This window comes from Dromaius novaehollandiae, chromosome Z (assembly GCF_036370855.1).
Source record: "Dromaius novaehollandiae isolate bDroNov1 chromosome Z, bDroNov1.hap1, whole genome shotgun sequence".
NCBI classification, from domain to species: Eukaryota; Metazoa; Chordata; class Aves; order Casuariiformes; family Dromaiidae; genus Dromaius; species Dromaius novaehollandiae.
In genome coordinates, this window is record NC_088132.1 from 24,340,824 (window position 1) to 24,367,584 (window position 26,761).

At 43.7% G+C, this 26,761-nt stretch overlaps 1 protein-coding gene across 2 annotated transcripts in view; it reads left to right on the forward strand.

Annotated features, from left to right (window-relative positions):
- Window positions 1–26,761, forward strand: part of MAMDC2 (MAM domain containing 2) — a 60,852-nt gene that overhangs the window by 7,189 nt on the left and 26,902 nt on the right. For both annotated transcript variants that reach the window (XM_064502857.1, XM_064502858.1), the window contains exons 3-6: window positions 20,969–21,234; window positions 22,458–22,542; window positions 23,583–23,720; window positions 25,862–26,118. In XM_064502857.1, coding sequence (XP_064358927.1) covers window positions 20,969–21,234; window positions 22,458–22,542; window positions 23,583–23,720; window positions 25,862–26,118 — 746 coding nt within the window. The remainder of the gene's footprint in view (window positions 1–20,968; window positions 21,235–22,457; window positions 22,543–23,582; window positions 23,721–25,861; window positions 26,119–26,761) is intronic.

The window sequence follows — 26,761 nt, forward strand, 5'->3', positions numbered from 1 at the left end:
ATGGATGGTGGACTTGTTACTGAAGTTTGCTGCAACGTGTCTACAAAAAGGCAAAACTGAAAACGGCTAGAAATATTCTTAAATTTTTCTGAAAAAATGGAAGAGGTGAATGAATGAAACTCTAGACTTTGTTTAGCAATTTCAGGATGCAAGGTGCGAATCTTTATATACAGGAAATCAGAGTCAGTAAAACTGCTGACAGGCAGTGTGAAGTCCTCTGTGGTCATTTAGCTTGTTACGCTACGCAGATACTCATCTTGGAATAGAAGGGGAGAGCCAATCATTTGCCTCTTCCCCTTTTTTTGGAGAGAAGGGGAAGTCAATTCCCTGTATAAATTCTGGAGTGAATATTGGCCTAGATCTGTCGCAAGAAAAAATGAGTTTGCACTTGTGCTGAAGGGTCACCATAGGCGTTTCACAAACACTTTTACTGTTAAAAATGACTTATTTGTTCACCTTGCATAAGGTACAAACTCTGTTCACAGGTGTAACTAAATGAGCCTGAAATCTTTGAGAGCTTATTAAAAAAAAAAAAAAAAAGCTAAAAGTAGTTACAATTAGTTGTCTTGTCCTCCTGCCTTTTTTGGTAGCTTTCTCATTTTATTACCTTCTGAGATTTTTCATCTCCAGCCAGAGTGTTAGATCAGTGCAGACAACACTATGATTTGCTAACTGATTGAACTCGGTGTCAAGCCTTGTACTGTTACATCTAAAGAAAATATGCTGAGAAAAAACAGATATTTTCCTTTAATCTTTTAGTTTTTACTGTCTTAATATTCCTTTGTAAAAGAAATGCAACAGGAGGTCAGATAAAAGGTCAGTGTAGTTTTCCTTGTAGCTTCATACCACTCGCTTTGATTGCTTAAAAGCCTCATTTGAATGTATTTTATTACTCCCATTTAGAAGACTAAATGTCTTTTTCTTTGTCCTTCCCTGTGGTTCCATGCAGCCAAAGTTTTAAGTCTGGTTATGACAGAATTTGTTCCTATTATAATCAACCCAAAGATTCCTACAATTTTTTACAGAACAATATATACCTGTCTGCCATTTTAAAGATGTTCTTTGATTAACAGATCCCTTCTTCTACAGTATGCAGCTGTTGCTGCAGCACACTTTCTTTTGGCAAACACGGCTTGAGATCCATATGTTAGAGAACTGTGGTAGGTAGAATAATTGTGTTGGTGCACTTCGAACATTGTTTTAAATAGATGTATTCTCAGATAAAGTGTGAACTGCATGTTACTAACACTTTGCTCAGTACTGAAAGCCTTGCAAGTCTTAGTAGGAAAATATCCATGAATCATAGTAATTAGATTTCCATTTGAAATATCAGCCAAAGTCTTCTAGGAAACACAGACTCCACAGTTCTCAATTAGTGAATCGTTAAAATACTTTAAGAGGCTCTGTTGTGACTTTACGAGTTTCCTTAAACCTGCCGGGCCATAAACTGTATTTCGTATTAAAAAATGTGGAAAGAGCTACAGGAATGAAAGGAGCAGATTACAGCTGTTGTACACAAAACCATAGTGAGATGCACAGTTATTAAAGGAAGTCATTCTCCACATTCCCTTTCAGAATTGTACAGTTTTCTCAAATTGTCTCTCTTTGGCATTACATCGTAACAACTGATCAAGCATCTGTGGGGTGGGCCTTGCCCAGTGCCCCCCCACCTTGAACAAAGAGCGAAGCAGACTCCTCTGCGATGATGGTGCCTCGGGGAACGCTGTTGCCTTCAGCTTTGGAGCAGGTCCACCTGCAGTAAAAAGCCATGGCTGGGAGCAGGGAGACATTCAACGTTAGCTGCTTCCCTCACAGACAGCCCTTCTGTCTGCTCGGTGAGCAGGCAGAAGATTTGCCTGTTGTCCGATCATCACATTATGGATGGTGTTTTAACGCACTGTGTCTAAGAACAAATTTTAGATTAACTGTGTTGACGCTTTTATGCAATAAAGCTTCAAGTATGACACAAAGATCTGTAAGGAGAAATCCTCTGCTGATGTAGAGACAGGTGAAGTAAATTGCCCGATGATTCCCTGATTCATTTGTAGATCTTGCAATGAAAACACGTCTCCTTTCACAGGAACATCTTTCTTCTAGCCTGGAGCACGGCTTTTTCCCTTTCAGTAGCAATCCTGAACCTGGCTTGAGAAGCCCGTTAAAGAGGGTTGGTTTCAGCACATCAGATCAGTACTCTGCCTGGAGTGAGGAACTGTGATATGTGGGGAGCATACAAACATCTCTTTAATCTTTGGGATTTTACGGCTCTCTCTTCACTTCAGAGTTGGATGCTGAGGTTGGCGCCCGGCTGCGGGAACGCGGGCCAGCCTCGCCTCCACTTGAGTATCTGTAAGGCAAAGGCACTTCTGAGTTAGTCCTCACGGGTACTTCAAGACCTGCGAATGCTGCAAGGCCCTTTGGGAGCATGCTGCAAGCTTTTTGTGCTGTGGTAAACTGAGGTACTCTAAGTCTTTTCCAGTACATTGCAGAAAAAGTCATCAGTTCTGGGCATAGGTTGAAAACTGCAGGAAGCCATGAGATGACAGCAGAAATTTGGTGATGCAGCTCGCACCCTTAGCTGGCATAGGAAGGCTGCAGCTCAAGGGAAGCAGGCCTGGCTTCAAACCCGTACTCCCAGCCATGCTAGTTAATCCGGGCTGAAAGCCCAGAGGGGCTCTGTCTGCATGCTAGTAGGGAAGAGGTGTTTACAGGAGTGCTAGCTATTTGCGGTGTTTTGTAGCTGGGTTTCAAACAGCGCTACGCTCCCCTTGGAGCAGAAGGGCAGCCACTTCTGTAGCTCTTTGCCTATGGCTTTCACGCAGTGTTTCCCATGTAACTTTAGGCTAGAAGCATTATTAAATTACTATCCTTAGCAGGGTAGAAGGGAGCCGTAAGTTCAGGGGGTGTAAAAGGAGGAAAGCAGCTCCCTCATTGCACGAGGTGGGCCAAAAATATGTCTGGGAAAGAGCATGGAAAGGCTGGGTGGGCAATAGTTTTTTCTTCTTTTTTTTTAATGTCCATGTGGGTATTGGTCCATACCACTAACCCTCCCAGGAGTCAGTAGTCCTGCCCTTAGGAGGGAGAATGTGGCTGAGCCTTTCTGAGCAAAAAAACCCCATGAGTTCTACTTTAATTTTTCCTTTCCTTACGCTTTTGCACAGAGATGGTAATTTGGTTTGTGGGGTATTTTCTTTGGAAATCAATAATGCTGACTCTCCTGTGGAGTTATAAATAACACTCTGACTTTTCCCTGACTCTCTATTTCCTGTTTCGGATGCTGGCAGAACTTGGATGGCACAGCTTTATTGTAGTAACTGGGTATGACAGCATCTCAGCCAGAAGATTTTGGCTAACACTTGGATCTTTCGAGCTGCCTCTGGTATGTTTTCTGTGCTTCGGAAGTCTGTTGGTTTGCTTAAGTTTGTATACACGCTGCATAAAGCAATATGTCAATATGGTGTTAAGGGCTTCATCTAGAAAATCTGAATGGAGTAAAGTATAACAGGAAAAGACAGGGGGAAAATCTACTTTATTTTCCCCCAAGGAGAGGGGCACGTCCCCTCTTGTAAGGGTGGATAGAACTAATGGACTAAGTCTTGTGTTCTGTATTTAAAAATCTTTCTGAGGCAACAGTGAGTAGTATTATGTTTTTTATTACTGATATTACATTTATTATACTTGCAAGACTATATTCTTTGAGCCATTGTTGCTTCGTTATAGGGAAGGCAACACGCGCTGCGGCCAAGGTGTGGGTGGTGCGGAAGCAGAGCTGCCCTGCGGCGTTGCTGCTCTCTCGCTGCCTGGGTGCTGCGGTGGACAGCGGATGTGCCCCAAAAGCATACGTTACAAACTGTTTTCAAAAGGGGGAAAAAATAGAATTTGTCTCTCTTGTCTCTTTGTTGTGTAAAGGCGCCTTAGCTGGGAGCAGTTTAGAAATACTAAATCTTGGCTTCTCTTGCTGGAGAACCCACTGGAACCCTTGCTGTTGAGGCTACGTTGCGTTACGAGCAATGAGAAGGTGAGGAAAAGGAAAGAGGGCTTCTAGTCTTTATTTGAAGCACTTGGAATACTTCTAGCACATATCTACGTTTCACCTACCTGGAAGCATTGTGGGTTTTTTTTGTTTTTGTTAAACTCTCAATATCTTCACCTTTTTTACTGAAAGCAAAGAAAAACCCCATTCCAGTGATCTTTCAGAGTTTTCTGCTCACAGCAGAGAGCGTGAGAATTTCTGGTGTTTTTTAAGGTAAAAAATAAACAGAATAGTGACACGTATGTGTATGTGCCTGCATTCATGTAAGTGTATAAGTGTATGAGCGCTCTGCACCTTCATTTGAGAAAGGAAATGGGAGTTTTTTTGCAGGTCCCCTGTTAGGTAAAGGATCTCTCAATTGCTGTTAACAGGAGTTGGAAAACTTGTTCCATAGTGGTATTTTTCTGGCTCAATGCATTATAGGGAGGTTTATTATCATGTAGTTAAAGCTGTCTGGTGCTTATGACTGCAACATTTCAGGGAGAAACAGATCAGTTAAGGCATGGTGCACTCTCTGATGCATTTTGCAGAAGGGTTTGTTCTTCATCATTTCCTACTTTTCTAGTAAACTGGTAATCTAGGCTTTTGGGTGTGTAGACATATGTCTTTGGTGTGTGCTGTTTTACACGTGGCTCTTATGCTGGGGAAGCTTCAGCGAAATAGTCCTGCTCTGTCTAATCACTCTTGGCAAGTCACTCTGCAAATGAACCTCCTTAAGTGAGAGCACCATCTCGGAGCTGCTTAGCCAAAGTGAGTCGAGTTCATTTTAGGCCATATGACAGAGTCACGATTATATTTTCATAGTAATTGGCATCTTTGTCTAGCAGAGTCAGCAGGGAGGTGGACGGATGAATGGATATGGGCTCTGGATTGCTTTCAGCTCATCAAAGCAGGCTCCGGCGAGTGATGAAGCAGATGTAGCGCTTCTGCGCTGTCTGCCTTGCATCTGTTCTGGAAACGGAGGCCTTAATTCTCTAGGGCCGCGTAACCCCAAATTAACCTGCCATTCATCATCTGTATTTATTACTATTGTCTGCTCTTAGCAAGTCCCTTCTCCTCTCCTCTTCTCGTGTACTAGGTGCCTAACATACAGAGAAATGTATTCCCTGGCTTAAACATGTGCAGCCTTGTGCCAGACAGTCACAAAAATGTGGAAGCTCTGGAGAGCAGCCAAAATGGGAATATCGGAGACTCAAAGGCACATTTCCATGTGTCAGGTCACGCTTGACAGTCTTACTGCCCGATAAGTTAAGATTGATCCATCTCATCCCAAGAAAATCATATCTAAGTACTCAGGTGATAGCCAGTTCTGGCAATCAGAGGATCAATGGTTACAGTTTCCCTAAGTCTAAGCTCATTTTTGGTGGTTTAACTCCCTAAGTGCTCATAAGGGGAGGTAAAGGCTGGCTTGAGTTTTAAAGTGCCTATATATACACTGATGAAAACTGCAAATATGAGCATCACGGTACCCGGATTTTTGAAGTGTACCTAATATATCAAAAAAATAAAGACACTTAAGTAAACAGGATTTACTTCCCTCCCCTAGAGATATGCATTGGAGGTGTGATAAAGTCTAAGGCACATGTAATGAGAAAATCTGTCAGTGTGAGGAACAAAGTGTGCTTACAAATCCGTATCAATATACTGGTTTGCTTTGCATCTGCATTTGTATAGTTAGCTTCATAGTGCCTGCTATCAGCTTGCTTACATAGCACTTACCTATAATCACAGTGTTTACAGAGGCAAAGCAGCTATTAAGCCATTTGAAACTGTTTTAGAATTTCAAGCGGGATTACTTCTTGTAATGTTTTATATAGTCTAAGCTATTGCTTTGTGTACCAGGTTAGCTGAAGTTTGGTAACAAGCATGAGGAGTATAAATGCTTGAGTCTTTACTAGTTTCTATTTAGTCAGCTCCTTGTTTTGTGTTTTAATTCTTATGAGGCTGTTTACAGAGGAATTTCTTTCTTGGCCAAGAATATTCTTGTGTGATTAATTGGAAACATGAGAGGGTTTATATCAATACCAGATTGTTCTCTAAAAATAGCCACTTTTAGTGCTTATTTTAAACTAAGTGTCAAGCTGGAGAGTTATTAAGGCAGTAATTGCAGTTTGTTTGAAAAAGGAGAGAGAACTTTGTGCTGTGAAGTTGTCATATATGGAAATAAGATGAGTGGTATGCGTGGCTTGGACCTCCACATGTAGGTAAAAAGCAAAGAGCTGTAATCAGCATTCGTTTTTGTATGAAAAAGCACTCGCGAATCTGGAGTAGGCTTCATAGCTGGTGGGTGTTAAAGCCAAAAATAGAGTTACATGATCAGTCACCCTTTACTGGCTGAGGACTCCAATGGTCTCTTTCTGTGTTGGGTCAGCTAGATCTTCTTCTGTCAGATAGCCTGTCCACCGCTGCTTAGTTTTTGTGCTATTTCTTTGTGATACATCTTTTTGTGCTTTATGGCAGGAAATTTCACTGCAGTGCCTTTGGTCGACTTGCAAGTTAGCCCTTTCTTCTTTGGAGAAATAACTCAGCTGCTTGCTGCAACAGTGCATGTGGCACCCACTTCTCAGCTGAGGTACCTTTCTTTGCTGCTGATAAGAGAGAGAGAAAGTGAGTGAGAGAGAAGAGCTAAAGCTGAAACCCAGAGCAAGGAAAGGTTCAGCACAAGTCCACAGCTTGAAAAATATACAAACGGTTCTGTGAAAAGGAAACAAAAAGTAAATCTTTGAATCTTGCTGGAAAATGGAACTGTTGGCTGCTGGACAACTGCACGAGCTGGACCTCCCTCTCGAGGCCTTTCCTAATTCAGTGGTTGGACCACCCTAGTTCGTATCGCGTGTGTGCAACCTGCACCTCAGGAAATCTCCTGAGAGGGGAGAGTGGCAGCCTGGAGGGTGCCCAGGATAGTGCGTTGCTCTAGGGTGGCGGAAGAGGGGACTCTGTAAGACCTTTTTGTACGTAGCTCTTTCCAGGCTGTACCCGCACGATGGATCTGGGTGAAGTCGGTTCCCCCTGTGCGTTTCACTGGTGCCTCCTCAGACGTGTTGCCCGGGAGCTGGGTGAGGTGCACGGTGAGCCTGCTGCGGGGTTCGGCGTTGCTGGTCCCATGGTCACCGTTACTCCTTGAGCTACCTGAAGGCTACGTGGAAGAGCCTCCTGCAAGTCTCGCAGAAGTACGGCCCTGCAGAGGGCATGGGCGAAGGTCTAGAGTGGTAGAGGTCGTCTCGAGTCGTGAAGGCGTTAGGTGTTTAGCCCACAGTAGGCCTACTGAGAGAGAGGTGCTGAAGGAGGACTTTTCTATTATCTGCCGTGATCACATATATTTGTACTTTTCTACAAACATAAATTAAACTGATTTTTGAAATGCTAGCTAGAAAGAATTACTCTATACCTACCAATTGCTGGGGGGTTTTTTCCTGCCCCACCAACTTATTCCACAATTACACTCATATTTGTTATTAAAGACTGTTCCCAACATTGGAGAATATTCTGATGTTGACAAGCAGTTGCTAGTCTTGAATGTCATAATTAATAGTTGACTCATCTTGACCAGGCTCTGAATTTTATTGAGCTTAGGTTTTATATTCAGTTACACCACAGCGTTTCATGGCTGGCACAGGAACATACTACAGCAGGTCTGATGAATGCAGTTTGGTTGCAGTGGAAATTGTTTTCTGTTTGTTTGCATGCTTCATTATTAGCATTATTGTCTGTTTGCATGGTCTGTTGCCCAGGTTTCCCTATGTTGCTGCCAATATTTGTAATTTTCTGGCAACTCTCATACTAACACACAACATGACCATATACAAACTAAAAGCAAAGCTTCAGCTATCCTGGAGCAGAAAGTACCCTTCTCCTTTTCAATTAATATTTGTTAAAAGGCCTCCTTGAGTCTGAATTCTAGCACCGAACTCTGCATGAGGTGTTGTGCAAGAGTATTCAGAGAGGTGAAGTCTAATTTTATGTGGTTATGGAGGAGTTTCTAATGAGAATCTCTTCCACCTTTGCTTCAGCAGGAGAAATGATTATATTAGCCAGACACTATCAAAATGTGCACAGTTTGGTTTAGCTCAAGATTATTTTGCTATAACCAGGAATTCACTGTTGTGAGTTCCTGCTTGCCAGGGTGACCATCTTTTTCTTTAAGTGAGTGGTCCACAGTTTTTTTCAGTAAGGAAAACTTACTGAGCTATCCCATCAAATGTCTGTGTACTTTTTTTTCCTGTGAAAAGAAGAGATGCAAGTTTCAGGCAGAAACTATGCCTAGGAGAAAAAAGGAATTTTGACTTAGTGATTTTGGGTCTCCTGGAGTTTCAGCAAACAAACAAAGAAGGTAATCAGCCTGATGGGAGAGGTTACATTTATGCAATGCTGATCATACCAGCAACAGCAAGCTTGCTCACGGTGTTTCTGTAGGCGTGTGCGTAACGGGGAGTGCCATGATGAATTTTAGCAAGATCTGAACCACCAGCGTTACTCAGTAGGGAGTGTGTACGTCTGCCTCAGATCCTGTGCTGGGGGAATCCTTTCCTGTCCAAATGAGGTTGCCAGCTGGCTTCTTGTGACACATTTCCTCCATGCCAACGAGCAAACATTAAATGCCAAGAGATAAAGACAAGGTGGTGCGGGGCTCCAGTGCCTGCCTTCTGTCCGTCACTGGCTTGCATATTTGGGGACCTCTGTGCCGTATAGTTATTTGTCATGGCACCGTCCGGCAGACAGTTACAGCTTTTGCTGGATACAGGAGATAATTTAATTGATATTTAGAGTTTCTACCCAGTGGGCCATTGGCAATCTCTCATGGTTAAACAAAACTTTCTGTTGGTATATTTACCTTTCCACTTTGCATCTGATGCAGCATTTAAGTCCTCATATACTGCTGAATTGCTTATGGGAGAGAGATGTAAAGAAGTAACTACAGGTTTATTCTCTCCTGAAATAGCTGTGTAGAAGTTGAGTCATCTGATTACGTCTGTGTTCAGTATGGCATTGTGGGTTTAATTCGCTCCCAACCGGGTTTCACGAGGCACCGGGATGTAGAGGAGGAGCGCAGTTTTACAATGCCTTTTATGCTTCCCCTGTTGGAATCAGTCTATATTCTCCTGAAAGAGGAGATTTTTAAAACAAGGAAACAGGATTTTTAAAAACAAAGAAATAACTGTGTATATGAATAGCCCTGTGTGGTTATTTTCCATGTGTTGCATCCTTTACCTCTTTCTCTCTAAAGCTTTGCATGTGTTTTGCCTCTTAAAAATCTAGTGTCCACCTCAGAAGAGTTAGTTGGCCATTTGCATGTTGCATTTTGTTGATTTTTTTCCCCACGCCCTTCACTAACATTTTTATTTAAACTGAAAAAAATCTGTATAGAAAAGCTTCCATGTGCAGTGGTCTTGTGAAATAACGTTCACCTTACTTTTGGAGGCCAAGATTATTGACCTTAGATAATTGTGATATACTTGGTCAGCTTGAATCAGCCTCCTGGTAGTGTTACAGAGCAGACTTTTGGAGGCTGGTGTGTATGACACTGTGTTTTCCTTTTAGATCACAGCAGTTAAAGAAATACTGGCTCAGCGCTTAAGGTTATTTCAGTATCACGCATTGAAAAGTTGTCTCCCCCCAAGTTCCCAACGGTCATAAATATTTTCCTTGTTTTCCAAGATAAAACTTGGCAAGCAGCTACTCTTGTAGCTGGGTTGAATCTCAGCTTTTGAGGTCTGGAGGAGGGAGCTTCGCCCTCTGCGCGCTGTGGAGGTGGGTCTGGCTCCTGCTGCCTTAGGCTAGGGACAGTGTAAGGAAGCAGCGCTGCTACGTGTTTTACAGCTCTGATGGCAAATGTCTCCGGTATGCGAGGTGTGGAGCAGCTGCTATATAGGTTTATAGCCTGGAAAAGAGACTGGAAAAGACAATCCTGCAATGGGCTGCGTGGGGGGGCCTGCATACGTGTGAAAGTTGGACCCAAAATGAAGACTGTTAAGCTAGATTAACCATGCGGTAACACTTAATGATGAGTCGATTGCCTCCGTAATCCCCCGGATGTCTGCGGATACCTCTCAGGCCAGTGCAGGTGCAGATTTCCCCAGTGAACACTGAGCGCGCCCTCCCTGAGGGCAGCAGAAGTTTCTGACTCTGCAGGCTAACAGAGGCAAAACTTCTTTCCCCTTTGGGAACGGCTGCCAGGACAGTTTGAGACTTGAAAATCTGTTTCTTGACACCAGAAACAAAGCAGTGAGTCATGGTTGGTGACCAGCCAGACATGCCAGGACTCGGCCGGAGCTGTCAAGTGCAGAAAATAACCGCCGGGAGTGCTCGCCTGCGCCAGCACCCTGCCTCTCTGCTCCGTTTTCCCTCAAAAGGCTGCATGTTTGCAGAAAGTACAGAATTCACTGTTCCTGGGCAAAACCGTAAAAATGCATATAATGTGTTGGGACCAGTGCTGAATGTATTCACTTACACTTTCTTTATGAAATTTCATAAAACACCCTTCAATATTCCAGCATTTGCCTCATCTCTAATAACTTCTGAACTATATTTTATGGCAAATGTGACCCTAGAAAGCTTTCTCAAACTGCCACGGGCTCTTTTTCAGAAAGACCACACAAAGCTTGGCAGGTAGAACAAAGTGATTTCTACAGCGTTTATTTTCCACAGAGTTTATTTTGATTTAGAATACAAACAGCACGTGCTGCTAGACTGGGCTCATCTATTGGTGCCGCTGATACCGCAACCAGCTTGGGAAGTCCTCCGAGCTGAAAGAGGCCAGGGGCCGGGAAGGTGTATCTAAATATGGTTGTTGCTTTCCTAATTCTTCCCTGAGCTTCCACTCGTGGCCGCTGTTGGATACTACTGCTTGGCTAGGTGGATCCTGGTGTGCATCTGCTATAGCCGCTTCTGTGCTCTCTTATTACCTTTTGAGCAATAAGCTGGGGGGCACATTTCCAGGAGAACCACACTGTATGGAGAGTGCAAAGTGCCCAGTGAGATTTGGCAGCCCAGGTGCACTAAGGTAAGTTAATCTTGTGTTTTATGGGTTACCTAAGCTGCATAAACGTGTGTGATCACTCTGGGGTATTTAGGATGTAAAGTAAATAAAATGAGGCTTAATAGTCTTAATTGTCTGTTATGAAAAAGAAGCAAGTTTAATGAGAATCCATAAACTCCCAAACTTTGGGAAGTTTTGCCAAACCCTTACCTACTTTGGCAAGGAAATGCAAGTCAGTGAGGATATCCTGAAGGAAACAGTGTCATGAACTGGCACAGTCAGACTGATACATTTTTTCCGAGTTTGTATCTCAAGCCTTACTTCTGTCTTGTTGAAGTGTGTTACAGCTCAGAGCTAGGTATGCTTAATGCCCTTGCAAGCAAATGCCTCAAGATAATACCAGATATCCACCAGAATGAAACTGCAGTAAACGCTAAAATTTGTCCAAAGTTGCAGTGGCACTTCTCTTCCAAAGTTATCTAGAAAAAAATGTAGCTATTTGGGGCATGTAAAGAATAAAGTCTGAGCACTTGCAGCGACCGGTGCCCTGGGCAGCAGGAGGAGCGCGAGAAGGGACGGCCTGAGCACTTCACGTGGTGGTTACCCAGGCTGAGGAAGCCCCGCGGCCACAGGGACGTGGGGACACGTAGCGGGTGGATAGGGCTGGGCAGGTGGCAGAGCCTGTTGGATATTCTGGGTGATGTCTGATGACCTGAGATGAATGCAGATGTAAGGTTGTTCACTGAGTAGGATACAGCCTCAAAGAAGGATTTGTCTGGCTGTTGCAATTAAAAAACAAAAGCCGAGCCTGTGAAAATATAGCAAAAATCTGTTGATATAGTTAAGAGTTTGAGGTATCTGATGGAAAGCAAAATACTAATTCTGTTCCTAAATGTCCTAAATTCCTATACGTTCATTGGCATCCATTTCTTCCTGTTCCCTGAGAGCAGAGTTTGCACAAAGAAGTTTCTTTTGATTTCTGTATCGAGTGATCCTTCCCTACAGATTTAATTCCATATAGTACATAGTCTCACTGCAAGCCGAAGCCCCACAACCGAGTCTCCCATCTAGTAGTACGAGAGACTGCAACTATTGAGGCAGAGGGGAGGGAGCCACAGGGCACCAGCACCTCTCTGCAGAGGGCCGTAGCCTCCTGTAAAATACTTTGGGATCTTCTGAATTTTGAGACCAACAGTAAACTTATAAATGTACAGTTGTCTGGAATCCATATAAAATTTGTAAAGCCATCCTGGGGATTGTAAATGCACATGGGTTTTTGGAAGAAGCCTGGCAAGCTCTCAGTCCAACTTTTTGATTTATACCATTTCATATTTTAAAAATTATCACCTCAGCAAAAAGGGATAGAGCGTAATAATAATAATAATAATAAAAAACCCTAAAGCTTGGATTGGCCTTGATAGGTTGAACAGCAGGCTCCCTGGACTGTGAAATCCACCTCTAGATTAGTTTTTCCCAGTTTTAGCAGATTTTGTTTCAAGTTACTCAGCCAGAAGTCATTACTCATGTTCTTGGGAAGGAGCTGTAAATCTGTTGCAGGAGTGAGATTTTTGTGCTCCCTGTGCACCCCTGTGCTCAGCTTCCGATGGGTGCAATCTGCCGTGGAGCACAAATACGAATCGTTGAAAGTGTACTTTCTCCTTGAAGGGAAGAGGTAGGGAGCTAGATGCATTATACTTGAATGAAAAATTTGTTGTTATATATGAACGACTCTGGGCGTAGGGGATTCGATACCTAATGAATACAGTACAGCTGGATATATTTAAATTTCAAATTTCAGGATTGTATATACAACTGGTGCCCCCCCCCCCCCCCAAATGTGCATATGAGATGTTTTGGAGATTGCAGTTATTTAACCTATTTTGAAAAGCCCGTTCTCCAATTTTGTGAGTTTTAGCTCTGTCTGTACACATTCACTGACATCTCCAGTTGCTACCAGCCACTTGCCAAAGAGGAACGAGCTACAGGTTGTTGACGTAGAGGCGTCCCTCTGAGTTGGAACCCCAAATGTTGGTCTTTGACGTGGATAACTGCTGGAGGCAGTTTAGCAGAGCTGCAGGAGAGACTGGCTGTAGTCCTGGGGGTTGTGGTATTCGACATCAAGACTTGTCCCTCGGCTGCAGGTTTTGTGGTCGCAGGTGAGAGCGGTCACTGAGTAAACGTGGCAGCAAGTAATGGGCAGCCGCAGCAGCAGCCACCAGTGGGTAAACAGCTTGCGAGCCAGCAAGCGGCAAACATTTTTGGAAGCTGATGGTGCTGCCCTCGGCCTGTTAGCACCCGTGGGATCTGATTAGCTCACCTTTAAGCGCTTTATCTAGCCAACTGTTTCAGGAGGCGAATCTAAACATATGCCTCGTCGGTCAGGAGCTCCGTATGTACGTTGTGGTGTGAGATCGGTGAGCAGTACACCGGGACTCTGCCGGTCATCCTAAGGATCCCGGTGCCAAAAAAAGGACTATAAAAACACAAAGCGTGCAGCAAATGGGGGATCTGAACTCACAGGAGTTCAGCTTTTGAGGCCAGTGAAACCAAATAGATGATTTCAGTCTCTGCAGGACCTAGGGCCCAGGTAAAGATCTTCCTGTGAGCATCAGGGTAAATGTAATTTATATAGGCCAAGCACATTTACAATGTTCCTTGGAGGGACAAGACTTGTGGGCAAAGGTAACATTTTATTAAATCATCTGATGTAGCTGGGAGAGAGACAAGCTTTTGGGCAGATGAGCTATTTTTCAGGGTAATGCAGTAGGCCAAGTGATTTGGCAGATGCAGAGTGAGCAGATCCATGCAGTAGCCAAGTTTCATTTATGTAATCTCTTACTGAGAGCATCCCTGTTTTTCAGGTGCACCCTAGAGGACTACCAGTTGTTGTTGTTGTTGTTGTTGTTGTTGTTGTTGTTGTTGTTGTTGTTGTTGTTGTTGTTGTTGTTGTTGTTGTTGTTGTTGTTGTTGTTGTTGTTGTTGTTTTTCCCAAGGGCAGCGTTAGGGCCTGGCCCGGGACCCCCCTGTAGGTGAGGTGCCTGTGGTGACCCTGCTCCCGTGTGCACCCAAGTCAGCCCAGGCAGAGCCTTGTTATTGCTCCTCTCTGGGTGCTGGCCCCACTCCCGGGCTCGCCTGTCCTCTCCCATAGGCACGAGCACGCTGGGCTTTTCGTTTAACCCCTTTGCAGCAACGTGGAAGGAATTGAGGGATATCGAGGAAGCTTCTCAGCCAAGAAGTCTTTGCTCTTAAAGCAAGGGCCAGCAGTTGGCTCCGGGTTGCAAGCCTGGTGGCTCCTTCTTCAAAAAGTGCCAAATGCCTCTCGCGGTCAGGCCAGCTGCGTGGACTGTGCATTCGTGGGTTTGCCTTGGGCACGCCGAGACGTGCGCGTGTTCGGCGCGTAACGAAAAGCTGAGCTCGTAACGCGTTACAGCCGTAAGCCACCGCATCACGCTGGGTGTCACTGCATCACTGGACGAAGGGAGCAGTCAACAAAGCGAATAAACAACGTTATGGGGGGAAATTGCATATCCTTTTGCTGGAGGAAGGCTACCCTGCCAAAACAAGCAACCGCTGGAAGAGCTATCGCAGAGCCTGCCCCTGCGTGTTTGATTCTGGTCCGAAACATGATTTAGTGACGGGATGGAGCCGCGAATCAAAGAGGAGAGACTGTGAACAAATAAATGCCTGGTGGCTTCTGCTTGGTCTGTTTTTTATCTTTAACTTTCCCTATGCGCTGGGGATGATGGAAACTGATCCAGGAGGCCAAAGAGTAAACTCTTCTGAATGATATCTTTCCAATTTATAAATTCAGGGCAGAGAATCGTGTCTCTGAATCTTTCTTTCCGCTCAAATGTGGCAGCTAATAAAAGTCATGGAGGTGGCCTTCTGCAACAGCTGTTGCGAGTAAAACCGGAGCTAACAGACAGGGAGCTGGAAAGTTTTACTTCAACAGATAGAAGTCTGTCAAAATTATATAATGAACTATGCAAAACGGAGAACTCAATAATTTGATCAACAGCTCCCTGAAACAGATGGAGTGGCTGAAACGGGCAGAAAGGAAAACTTGAAAAGTATATAAAAACGTGTGAGGTCATTATGAACAAAAACAAAGCCACATGGCTGCGTTTGGAACAAAACAGCGACTCTGGTGTAATTGGTGCATGACGTAAGGATCTTGGGATTTCAAGGGGAGAGCGAGGAGAGGACACAGCGGTTGCCAAAAGCCCTTGCAGTGGAAACATCCCCAGCGAGACGGCTGCGGTGGAGCAACTGCTGCAAATCAGAAACAGAGAACGGCAGCACAGGCTGAATCTCTGCCAGCCTTTTACAGTCAAGCTCGGGGACTGAGGCTAGCAGGCCCTGCGGTATGGTGGCAGTGCTGACCACATGCCATCGTCACAGGGTACTTTTATGTTTTTTGAGGGGCTTGGTGACAGCTGTGTTTGTGAGCTTCCTGCAGAAATAAAGGACAACGCAGGAGGTGGGGTGGGAGCTCACGCACGCCCTCCGCATGGGAATCGGTAACAAATCTTCCAAAATCCATTCCTCTGGATTGGGAAACGTGAGCTCTCTGACCTGATTCGGTGTCCTTGGCAAACAGTCAAGTAATAAATCTCACCGCTGGAGGGAGATGCGGTTTGTAAACCAGGATGAGCTTAGTTTACCTGCCCGAGGGCAACGTGCTGTTGTCAGGCTGCAGGTTGGTGCGCGACTGCCTGGAAGAACCACCCGTGTGTTCATGGCCCGCAGCGACGCTTTTCTATAAAATGCTTTTGTTTGGAATAAACAATACCTGGCTTTATGAAAGTTGCCTGGGAGCCCTTTTGTTCCTCCTGAGAAAGCTGAATCATGCTGCAGCAGGTTTAGGTGGGGTCCTCAGGTGCCCCTGGTTGGGCACCGAGAGGGGCTCGGGCAGAGGCAGACGGGCAGGTTTGGCTGCAGACACCCCTGCAGCCGTGCGAGAGGAGGAAAGCCTGTTTGCAATTCTTCAGGGAAATGTGGCGCAAAAGCTTTCTGTCCTACCAAAAAGTCACTTATGCATGCAATTTTTTGTTTTCCCAAGATACACCTTGAAAAAAATTTAAAACCCTCCACTTTGCTCTCCAGCTCTTTCCTCCAAAAAACCCTCAGACCAGAAAACATGGTGACTGATCCTGGGTAGAGGAAGAACTTGCTTTGGAAAATTTAACTTTTCTTAGAAAAAAACCAAATTTAATGTCGATCCACATGCTTCTGTTTTTCAACACAAATTGTCCTCAAAAAATGTCTACTTTAGTTGAAAAGTTAACTTTCTACTGAAAAAAAGATTGAAGCAAATGTGGAGTGTTGAGTGTGAAGCTTCCTATCCAGTATCTCAAGCCTTCTACTAGTTTCAGCCAAAATCTCATAAAAGTAGCTGGCAGAATTTCTGTGTTCTCAACTCATATGCCGAACCTTCATCTAAACCTAATTTCTACCTGAGGATAGCCTCCATGGTACAAACTCAATCTGCAAAATAATGTCTCCCAGGCTGCATCATTAATTTTTTTGAGTAACTCTTCCTGGTGCCATGAGAAGGCTTGGTGGGTCCTAAAAAATGCTCTTTTTTTCTGCTTTATTTTTAGCAGTATCATATTAAAAAAAAAACCAAAAGCCACCCTCCAGAAATCTAGATGCTGAGATTCCAAAGAAGGTATCAGTAGATCAATATTTATTATAAGAAACCCTGATCATAATATTTTCTGTTCCCATATGGGAAGTATGGCGGAAATCCGAACATGACTGGTGACTCTAAGACATTTTTTGCACACGTATGGATATAAATGAGTGCCTAATCAAATGTAAATTCCTAGCCATTTTATGCTTCATATTTCCTTAATAATGTTTCTCTTGGAACTCACTGTTTATATACATTTTTTTCTTTTAAAACTGCACTGCTGCTGAACTGAGCAAACAGCTGTGTCAGATATAAACCCCATGAAGGGTGGAACACGCCTGTGGTTTTGCTTCCAAATGTTTATAGGCTAAATACATAGTGAAAAGCTAGCTGGTAATTTTAGTTATCCCAAGTGGTTTTTTATTTTGTTAATGGAATTTGGTTTACTTTATTAGCCAGTGTCTGACATTGTGCCTTGTTTGTGTTATTTACAGAGAGAGCAGTGAGTGTAATTTTCTTACTGTTTTAATAATACTGGGGAAAAAAATAGTATTGCCTGTCTCAAATAAGACCCCAAAACACTGATATAATCACTGCTGACTGAGGTACTGATGCCTCTTTGGTAAGTAAAAATAAAAGAGATTAAATATAGATATGCAAAATTTGGGTGAATGACTCATAAAGTTACAGTATAATCAGTTGTAATTGAGAGATGCTCCATAAGCAACTGCTTATTAGAGCAGCAAGATCAAAGACATGCATACACAAGGATTTTAAAGGTCTCATTTTGCAAGTCTTGCTGCCCAGATGCATAGTTGCTTTGAGGATGGTTAGGTTTGCAACACTGAGTGCTAGACCCCCAGGGCTCAATATTGTGCTCGGATAAGGAGGAATGTAAAATGAACACGTACTCGGTCCTCTGCAGAACCTGATGCAGCTGTGAAGGACAAAGCAGTTAAGTTATGCAGTGGGTGAAAAACCGCTGTAGGAACATGATAAAGTGCTTTACTCTCTGGCTTGAGTGACAGGTGAGTAGGGAGGGAAATACATCTGGTAGGTGTTTACCTTTGCCAGGTTACAGCTAATTGTCAGCAATTAAAGGTAGTTACCAATCTCTGGCAGTTGTCCCCTGTGAAGAACCTAGTGTGATGTCCACTGTGGCATGTCTGTGTTTCTGGGTGATCAGGCTTTTTCCAGCACTTGGTGACTACCATTGCTTTACCTTAGTGTGGCTTTGAAGAGTAGCCCTCTCTGATAACTCCCAAGTGACTGCTATAAATCAGGTGCTTTGGGCAGTTGGAAGGAGGAGGATTTTGAGGGGGGAAAAAAAAAAAAAGGCATGCTGGAAAATGAAGCTCCGTGTTGCATTTTTAATAAGACATTTCAGGCTACAGCACTGTGCATTCATGAGATTTTCAGTAGACTGGACTGCTAAATATCCTGCTGTTACTCCCCCAAGCAAGTGGGGAAGGTCTGTGCGGGCGGAGGAGCCCTCTCTCTGCGCCGACTCCTTCTCACAATCGCTCTGTGTCAGCCCTTGGGCTCGGTGCTGTGAGACCTTCCTTTCTGCAGCAGTGGCACATGGCAACGCTATTATTGAAATACAGTTCAGGATAAAGGCCATTTAGTCAATGCCAGCATTCATTTGGCGAAAGTTTAGCATTAGCATTTTCTGTGCCTGATTCTGCAAAGTGCCAGGCGCTCTGATCCTTGGGAGCAGAGCACTGAGACTCGCACGTAATGGACCTCATCAATAGTCCCATTGATTTCAGAGGAGCCAATTGCACATTTAACTTTTCAGAGCATGCTAAGATGATTACCAAGTTGGGAGTGCGAGCTCTCCATTTCTGGAGGCTTTAACCAATACATCAATTTAATCTTCAAAAAAAAAAAACCTTTCGATTAATGAAAGACTTCATGATCTTGCTTTCTTATCAATGGGAAATCAGATCAAATGAGAATTACTGTACAGCATATACAGGAAGCAAAGTCAAGTTTATGGTGATGTAATCATGCAGACTGGAGACTCTGAAGACATTTTGTCTCTTTTTAAAATTACTGTTTTTGTAGAAGAACCTTAGTTTACTTATAATTAAGTCTTCAAGGCAGACAGCCCTTTGAGCCTCACAGCTGGTAATTTGAGGTCTCGATGTAAATGTGTTTTCCTGTGTTGACACTAATTTATTCCTGAAAAAAAGGTGACTATTATAAGAAAGTTCTGTTTCCTAAAGGGCTTCTCTTGAACTCTAGACAAAAATAGGGCTGAAATTGCCAGGCATGGATTCAGAATTGTAGGTTTCTTTGTAACCAAAATGATCCAAATTAAGACTACCTTGAGAAAAAACAGATTCTGTGTCTGAACTGCATATTGCCACTTAAATGAATTACGAGCAAATGTGGTGTGAGAAATGTTCCATTTCCGACAGGGCCATGGTAATTCCCTCTCTCCTGCGTGCGTCCCAGAAGACACGCACCCTGGATTAGGGCCTGCCAGCGAGCAAAGCCTGTGCGTGCTCTCTCTGGTGAACCTGGTATCTATATGCGAGTGGGTTTTATGCACTCACATTGTAGTTAATGGCCAATAACATATTTGGCAGGCACGTTAGGTACCTATTTTAAAATATTTGCTCCTTTGTTTATTTGTCTTTCCTATACTTGTGCTTCACCTGTGATTTTGTGTATTCTTCCAAGAAACTAAAACTAGACACGGTAGACGTGGTTTATAAAGAAAAGCTATGGTAAGAGGCAAAAATCATTCCATTCCCTAAAAAGGGAAAGAAAATGCAGCTTCCCTGTGTTCACACAGCCCCTTAGGCTGCTTGGCAGTGCACCGACCCCAAAAGCCGGTAAGCAGTGATCGCTTCTCTCTCTGTTGAACGCATTCCCCCGGCTGGGGACCATCCGTGCTGGTGGCTTTTCTGCTGCGGCGAGGATGCTTGTGCACGCGAGAAGACACCAAGAGCGCTCCTGGGAAGCAAACGTGGGATGGCTCGGCGGCGGTCGGGAGTTCAGGCAGGATTTGGGAAGGGAGGGTGAAGGGTGCCTGAAGGCCAAAGTCAAGCAGGATATTTAGTGCCGGCCTGATTGCCGGTGCGTCCAGCTTTAGCAAGTGCTGACATACGGGTGGGAACAGAGACCAGGCTCTGTGGTCGAGTGAAATGAGCCTAAAGGAACGGGGGTATGTACACAGAGGAAAATGAAGAGCGTAGGATTGGTGACACGCTGCCGGTCGAAGGGCGGACACGCCACAGTCGTGACTCTTGTGACTTTTGCTTGCAGCCTGCGTGGTGAGAACTGGTGTTAGGCACGGAGTCTGCCTGATACACGTTGCCACGATCATCCACGGGGATGACTGCGGGATAACATTGCAGCTATGGATATCCCAGCTTGTTCTTTTTCCTTGAAATTCTCTTTCTCTTGCTCAGCTTCATTTGCTTCTGGCTTTCCATGACGCTGTGAGTCTCGTACCCCATGCTACTCTCCTGACCTCGGTTTCGGCGCGCTGGCAAAGTCTGTGGGACCAAGCTTCCGCTTCACCTGTGATTTATTGTTGCCTCCTTTTTCTACAGGCTGTTCTTTGGCATTTTTTGGTCTCCTTGTGCATTTTTAGCTTGTCATCACTTCCTTTCTTCTGTTTTTGTAGACGAGCTGATGTTTTAGGCCCTGCTCCTAAAATATCCATCTGGAGATTAGTTTTGAAATAATCCCATTGAGATTGCTGGTATGTTTAAACTTAGCGTCACATTGATGCATTTTCGAATTAACAAATTTATACGTGCTAGTATTATTGCTTAAGAGTGTCTTCTAGTTTCCTTCTTTGGAAATAGAAATGCTTTGCAAGTTTTTGGTTGAGATACATTTTTTATTTATTGCTTTTAAATCTGAATTATAAAAATGAAGTAAGAAAGTTTTGGTCTGTAAACAACTCAGTGTTCCTGCAGCATATTTCTGTGTGATTTATCTTGTCGATTAAATGGTCCATTTACAGCTATCACTTTTGAAGGGCTATATCTGAATAAAAATAATGGCTGTTTATTTCAATAATCTCCTTTATACTGATACAACATCTTTCACTGAATACAATACACATTGAGTACAACAAATTTAAAACCGTGATTAAGAATGCTGTGAGGTACATATAGTGAGGTTTGTATGTGTACAACGGGATATCAAAGGGTAAAATGACTTGCCCAGCAAATGAGTGGAGCTCTCATTCTCCTGAGCTAACCCTGGGACAACTATTCATTTGTATTCACTTTTATCCAGGGATACAAAAGCAAAGACTCTGACATCTATTATTCCGATGTGTGTCTGTCTTTGTTCCCAGGACATTACATTTCTGTGGATACATCTCATGAGGGTGAGAGAGCAATACTTTCCAGTCCTGAACTACACTCTGAAGAGTGGAGCTGTATCAGACTGATTTACCAAATAGCAACAACTTCGGCATCTTCGTCCGATCCCACCAGGCTCAACCTGTATCTGAGGCAAGAGGGAGAGAGCTTTGATCGTTTGCTGTGGTCAGCCAAGGAGCCTTCAGATAGCTGGCTCATAGCTAGTTTAGATTTAGCAAATAGCACAAAAAAGTACAAGGTAAGTACGATTTTAGAAGATACCAAAGGATTTATTGTGCGCATGTTGTGATATATGGATTACTCTTTGAACTTTGTCACCCTTGGCCTGACTCTGGGCTGTCATTGTAGACCTGAGTGGGAAAGCTTGCTGTGGTGAAACCAAAGAGAACTAGGTGGAGATGGTATTTTTTCCCAGGAACTAAGGCTGGGTTTTGTTTACTTTCCTGCTTGTTTAAGGACTCAGACATTCAGGCCTACCATGTGCAATGCCTATTGCTTTACACGAGGTGTAGTTCACGGGAGAGTGAATGCAGGGCCAGGAAGTGTTAGAGAATTAAGGTTTGTTCTCCAAACAGTCCTGTGTCAGGCTGGGAAGTGTCACAGGTACACGTTTGTATTGGTTCGTGCTATTTGGGAATTACACGTAAGGTCGGCACAGAGCTGGACACTATAAACCAGTCTTTGTGTTGTGCGTGAGTGCAAACAATACTTCTCCTTGTAAGTTCTCACTTAAAAGACTTCCACAGAGTCTGTGGTCTTCAATATATACTTCTTGGCTAGATGAAAAATTTATTCCATCCCATCGGGATGCTGACTCTTTGCTCCAAAACGTCTAGCTTACAACTGATGTGGCCTAGCACTGTGTGAATCAGTTGCCCATTTCTGTCTCTAGAATCAGTGAGTAATGCTGTTTTGAGTCAGACAGTTATTGTGCTTCCAAATAAATGCATTTTTCAGCTCGCTGGAAAGCACAGCTGACCAAACCAAAGCAGCAACGATGCCTCGCTTCTCTGCAGACCGGCGTAGCCGCCGCGGTCCTGTGGCAGATACGCCATCTCCCAGGCCTTAGGTCTGCAGCTGTGCTCGCTCATCCCTGTCCTCTGCGGCCGTCTGCAAGAAGTGAGAGTCAGGAGCTTGGAGGAGAGTATTTCTACCCAGATCCCAGAGCTGAGGAGTCTGAAGTCCTTTATTTGCGTTGATACGAAGTGCAGGCTATTTAGGCTGTGTCCCATTGCCTTTCAGTGCGCTTTCTGTCCTAGCCAAAGGAGGTGAAGTCAGTCTTCAGTGCAGTCTGCCTGTTACTGCCGCAAGCCCTCTCAGTAAACGCACCTCTGTGGGCTCTAGGGATGAAGAGACTCCTTACATGTTTCACTAATTCACCCATTTCTGTGGTTTAAATGTCCAGCGTGATGATGGAAATACCGACACCCTAAATTGTACCATTTGGTTTATATTATGCAGATTGTTCTGGAAGGTGAGCTGGGAAAAGATAAATCTGCCAGCATAGCGGTTTTTGAAATTAAAATAACTCCGGGATACTGTATTGGTGAGTACTCTCTACCCAGCTGCCCATATTGCACAGAAAAAAATGCCTCACCAGCTGTTTAAAAACTGAATAAAAGGTCCCGATTTAGAGAGAGGGGAAAAAAAAGTAGCTTTTTAAATTGAAAAATAGGCTGAAAAATTAATGAAATAGATATTTCATTGTTTTTAAATTAAGATTGTGTGCCCTTATGTGAGCATTTGTTTGCCTGCATTGCTTTCTAATGTATAGAGACTTTTCACATACAATAATTCATTCTGTTCTTATGCTATTTATTGTTCAAGCAGGACCAAGTATTACATTTTCACGAAACTAGGCTGCTGCAAACACTAGACATAACAGCTGTGATGTTATTTCTGCTCCCTGCCTGTTCATGCTGCCGTACAGAGGCAGCCTGCCGGCCGCAGAGACAAAACTATGTTGATGCTTAGAATTATTGTCGGTTCCCTGTGACACTTTCCAAAACTGCTAATGAAATTCAAAAATTGCAGCAGCTGGGAGGCTGGGGCGCCTTTACAGCTCTGGCGGAGTCCAGCCGAATTACCGCAGGTCCTTGGCTGTGCAAACTGCTGGTCCTGCCTTGCTTCCACCTGCCCCCGGCAGCTCCCTCGCCCCATGCCACAGCAGGCTGGCAGGTTTGCAGTGGGTCACCCTCTCAGCGCGGCTCCCTGCAAAACCCTCCCTTCCGCAGTGGGAATTCTGCGCTGACTATTCAATAAGGGTTAGAAAGTGGTATATTTTAAATCTGTTTTACTCAGTTCTAAGTTACAGTAGCCATATATAACCAAATAATGAAAGATAGGTAGGACTGAACAGGCTGGGAATGAGAATCTATAGCAGTCATCAAGAATTGTGGCTAAATTAGCTTCCATTTATTATAAGCTGTTGAGTGTTGCGTCCAGTTTTATAAGTATAGGCATTCAATGCACTGACTCACCTAAAGCTAGGCCAGCGCTTAGCAATCGCTTTTCTTCCAGTTTCTGTGATGTAAATGCGTACATTAAGCTATTATGAGATCTTCATGATGGTGTCTACAATTGCAGAATGTGACTTTGAAGAAAATCACCTTTGTGGCTTCATGAACCGCTGGAACCCCAATGTAAACTGGTTTGTTGGTGGCGGAAACATTCACAGTTCTCAGTCTGTCCTTCCCAAAGACCACACACGTAACAGTGAATTGGGTAAGCAACGAATGCAAAACGGAAGTAAAGTGGAAAATTTGGGTCTATGCCTTTTGTTATGCTTGAAAACAACTCAGAATTAGAATAGTATGTTGGACAGTGAGGGGTGGGAGGGAACCATCTTTTTGTGGATTTTACAAGTATGGGCCACGATAATGTATAATATGTTTTAAAAGCTTGTACTGCTGGCCCATACATGTGGCAGAGATTTTTTCCCAGTGGCCACTGGAAGTGAGTGGGAAAACACAAGGCCTGAAGCACATTTGGAGAATTTGACGTTAAATGGCACAAGGTTTAGTTGTGGTGTTTCCTTTACTCCAACAGGGTGCTATTAATGCAGCCCACAGAAGGCAGGGTACTTTAAAGGCTTAAGGGGTTCTCCAGCACTTTCCCTGTGTGAAATACTTGTCCTGGCCACCTTGCTGAGAGAAGAGCCTTTTATATAATCATAGCGAAGGGTTGGCAGGTATTTTAGTCTTTTAACATAGTTTTGTATGAAATACCACAGTAGAGGACACTCAGGAGATCTGGCTTGTTGCACCACACTGCACATCTCAGACAAAGTGACGTTTGTGACAGTACAAGGAATCGCGTCACGAAAAGTAAGGGTGATACTCCTTCCTTAACTCATGCCGCTGTGCCTTTTTATTTCATTTCACAATTGTGTGAGTTGAGTACAGAGTGTCAGTCCAGCCCTGCATAACCCAGAGTCACTTAAAAATTGGTAAAAAGTGTGATGGATGTTTCACTCACCACAACTTCAATGGCTGACCATGGATCTACATATTAAAAAGTACTGTATGTGACAGCAAAAGCCGCCAACTGGGAGGGAGCTGTTTCCTGGTAGCCAGACTGTTTCTATTTCACACCAAACCCTCTCTGCTGACTGTGGACTGAGAAGATCCCAAGAAGCCAAAATTCACAGGAGAGCCTTCTTTTTGCAAGAAGTGTGTAATGAAGCCTTTCAACCCTTTGTCAGGGAGACTGTAATTAAGCCGTGAAATGTAAAACTGCAGCGGAAGAATGAAGCGCTGACTTCTCAGGCAAGTACCCCTGAAGTTTCAACAGCCTTGTGACCGTGGGCAGGCTGGAGGAGACCTACTGCCGGGCGAGCCCTTTTCCTTTGTTCCACTCCAATGAAAAAAGAAGTGAAATTTCCAGGTTTGAGAACAGTATTAGCTAATTAGTGGGCTATAGGGGTTTGATACAAGTACAAGCAGGTACAAGCCTAAATACACAGTCTGCAGTGTCAATGCTGAAGCAGCTTGTGAAGCAACATTTTTCAGTTGATCAACTGATATTGTTTGATGGTGTAGATCCGTGCTTCTGGGAGCGTAAAAGAGGAAAAAGCTGTAGGTGCACAGCATACCATGCACATGCATATGTCCTGTTTAAATCAAGATAGTTCTCCCACAATCAGCATGAGTCTGAGAATCAATACCCTTTGAAAATCCTGCAGGTAGTATTGGCTCTTGGAGGGCAGGGATTTTACTCAATTGTGATGCATTTTTCCGTTTATGAACGACTCCCCAGATCCCTTTTTGTAAGAAAGGTTTTACAATAAGTATTCAGTGAAGATAAAACATTTAGAAATCAAATCCTAGACAGACTAAGCAGAATTACACGTGCAGTGAAATGTACAGAATAAAGATTACTTGACAAGTCATTTGACATATTAAATGAAATGCTGGCCAAAACAGATGAGGAAGCACATGGCTTAGAGTCGTGTTCATTTACTTAGTTTACCTCAGTGGAAGTTAGCACTTAGAAAAAGATTAAATACTAAACTAAGCTGTCGTGAGGGAGGGATTACTCTGTTGTAATGCATTTTTGCATTTATGAACAGCTCCAAAAAATGCAGAGAGCTTATTACTTTCTTTATTATAAAGTTTTAAAATAAAGACTAGAGAAAGATCTGAGATTGACTGTTTTACCTGTGGTGCCTTAGCCAAACAACTGCGGGTTGTCCATAGGGTGAAAGGAGAAAAAAAAGGTTGCTTAGAATAGCTAAAATTTCCTAGGAACCAACCATTGATGTCCAGGTTGTAGAGATACGCCAGTTCCTGCCCATCTGTGGATACTTCTTTTAAATGGTGCACTTCAAAGGGTGTCCTTATACCAAGTTTCTTTTATACTTTTAGGTCACTACATGTATGTGGACTCTGTCTACGTCAAGCACTTTCAGGAAGTGGCCCAGCTAATCTCACCAAAGACAACAGCCCCGATGTCTGGCTGCTTATCTTTTTATTATCAACTTAAGCAGGAGAGTAGCATTGTTTTTACTGTTTACTTGAGAGATATGAGTGGCTTTTATGAAGAGATCTGGAAAACAGAAAGTACGTTGAGTGCAGGCTGGACTTTAGCAGAAGTTGACTTCGATGCACCGTACCCAATGGAGGTAAAACAATTATTCCTATACGGCTCAGTTACGCCTTCCAGGTTGCATCATATATCAGTGCTGTCCCAGACCAAGTGGGGAACATGGCAGTAGCCTTCCAGTTTCTGAAAAACTGTGATAAAGATACTGGTGATCGGTTGCTTCTTTTGCCATTGCATAAAGGCCAAGGAGAAATCACTTTTCATACTGGTGCTTGTTTTTCAGCAAAGATGGGGTCAGGTGCTGAAGTACTTGAACAGGCCACCATGGGAGGTTGTGGAGTCCCACTAGTGCGAGATCTTTCATCTCCCACTAAATAACGTCAGGGGTCTCTCAGCCCACTCTGAAATGGCAGTGACCAGATAAACCTATTAACGAATAGAATCCACCAAATGAACCCAAAGTTACCCTACCAGCAGGAGACTCTTCACCAGGAAGGTGAGATGAGCTGGATTTAGTATTGGTTATGTATAGAAGGCACTTCTCTATGTTCCTAGAGTGATGCAGGACATTAGGGTAAGTAGGTGGACAAACTGGAATAAGGCATGTGCAGCAACTTACGTGTCATCCATTGAGACAGACTTCAGATCGTGTAGGAAAGGAGCTGAAATCTGATAGCAAATTACACTAGAGAAGCTATAGGAACAGAGGAATAGGGGTAGCT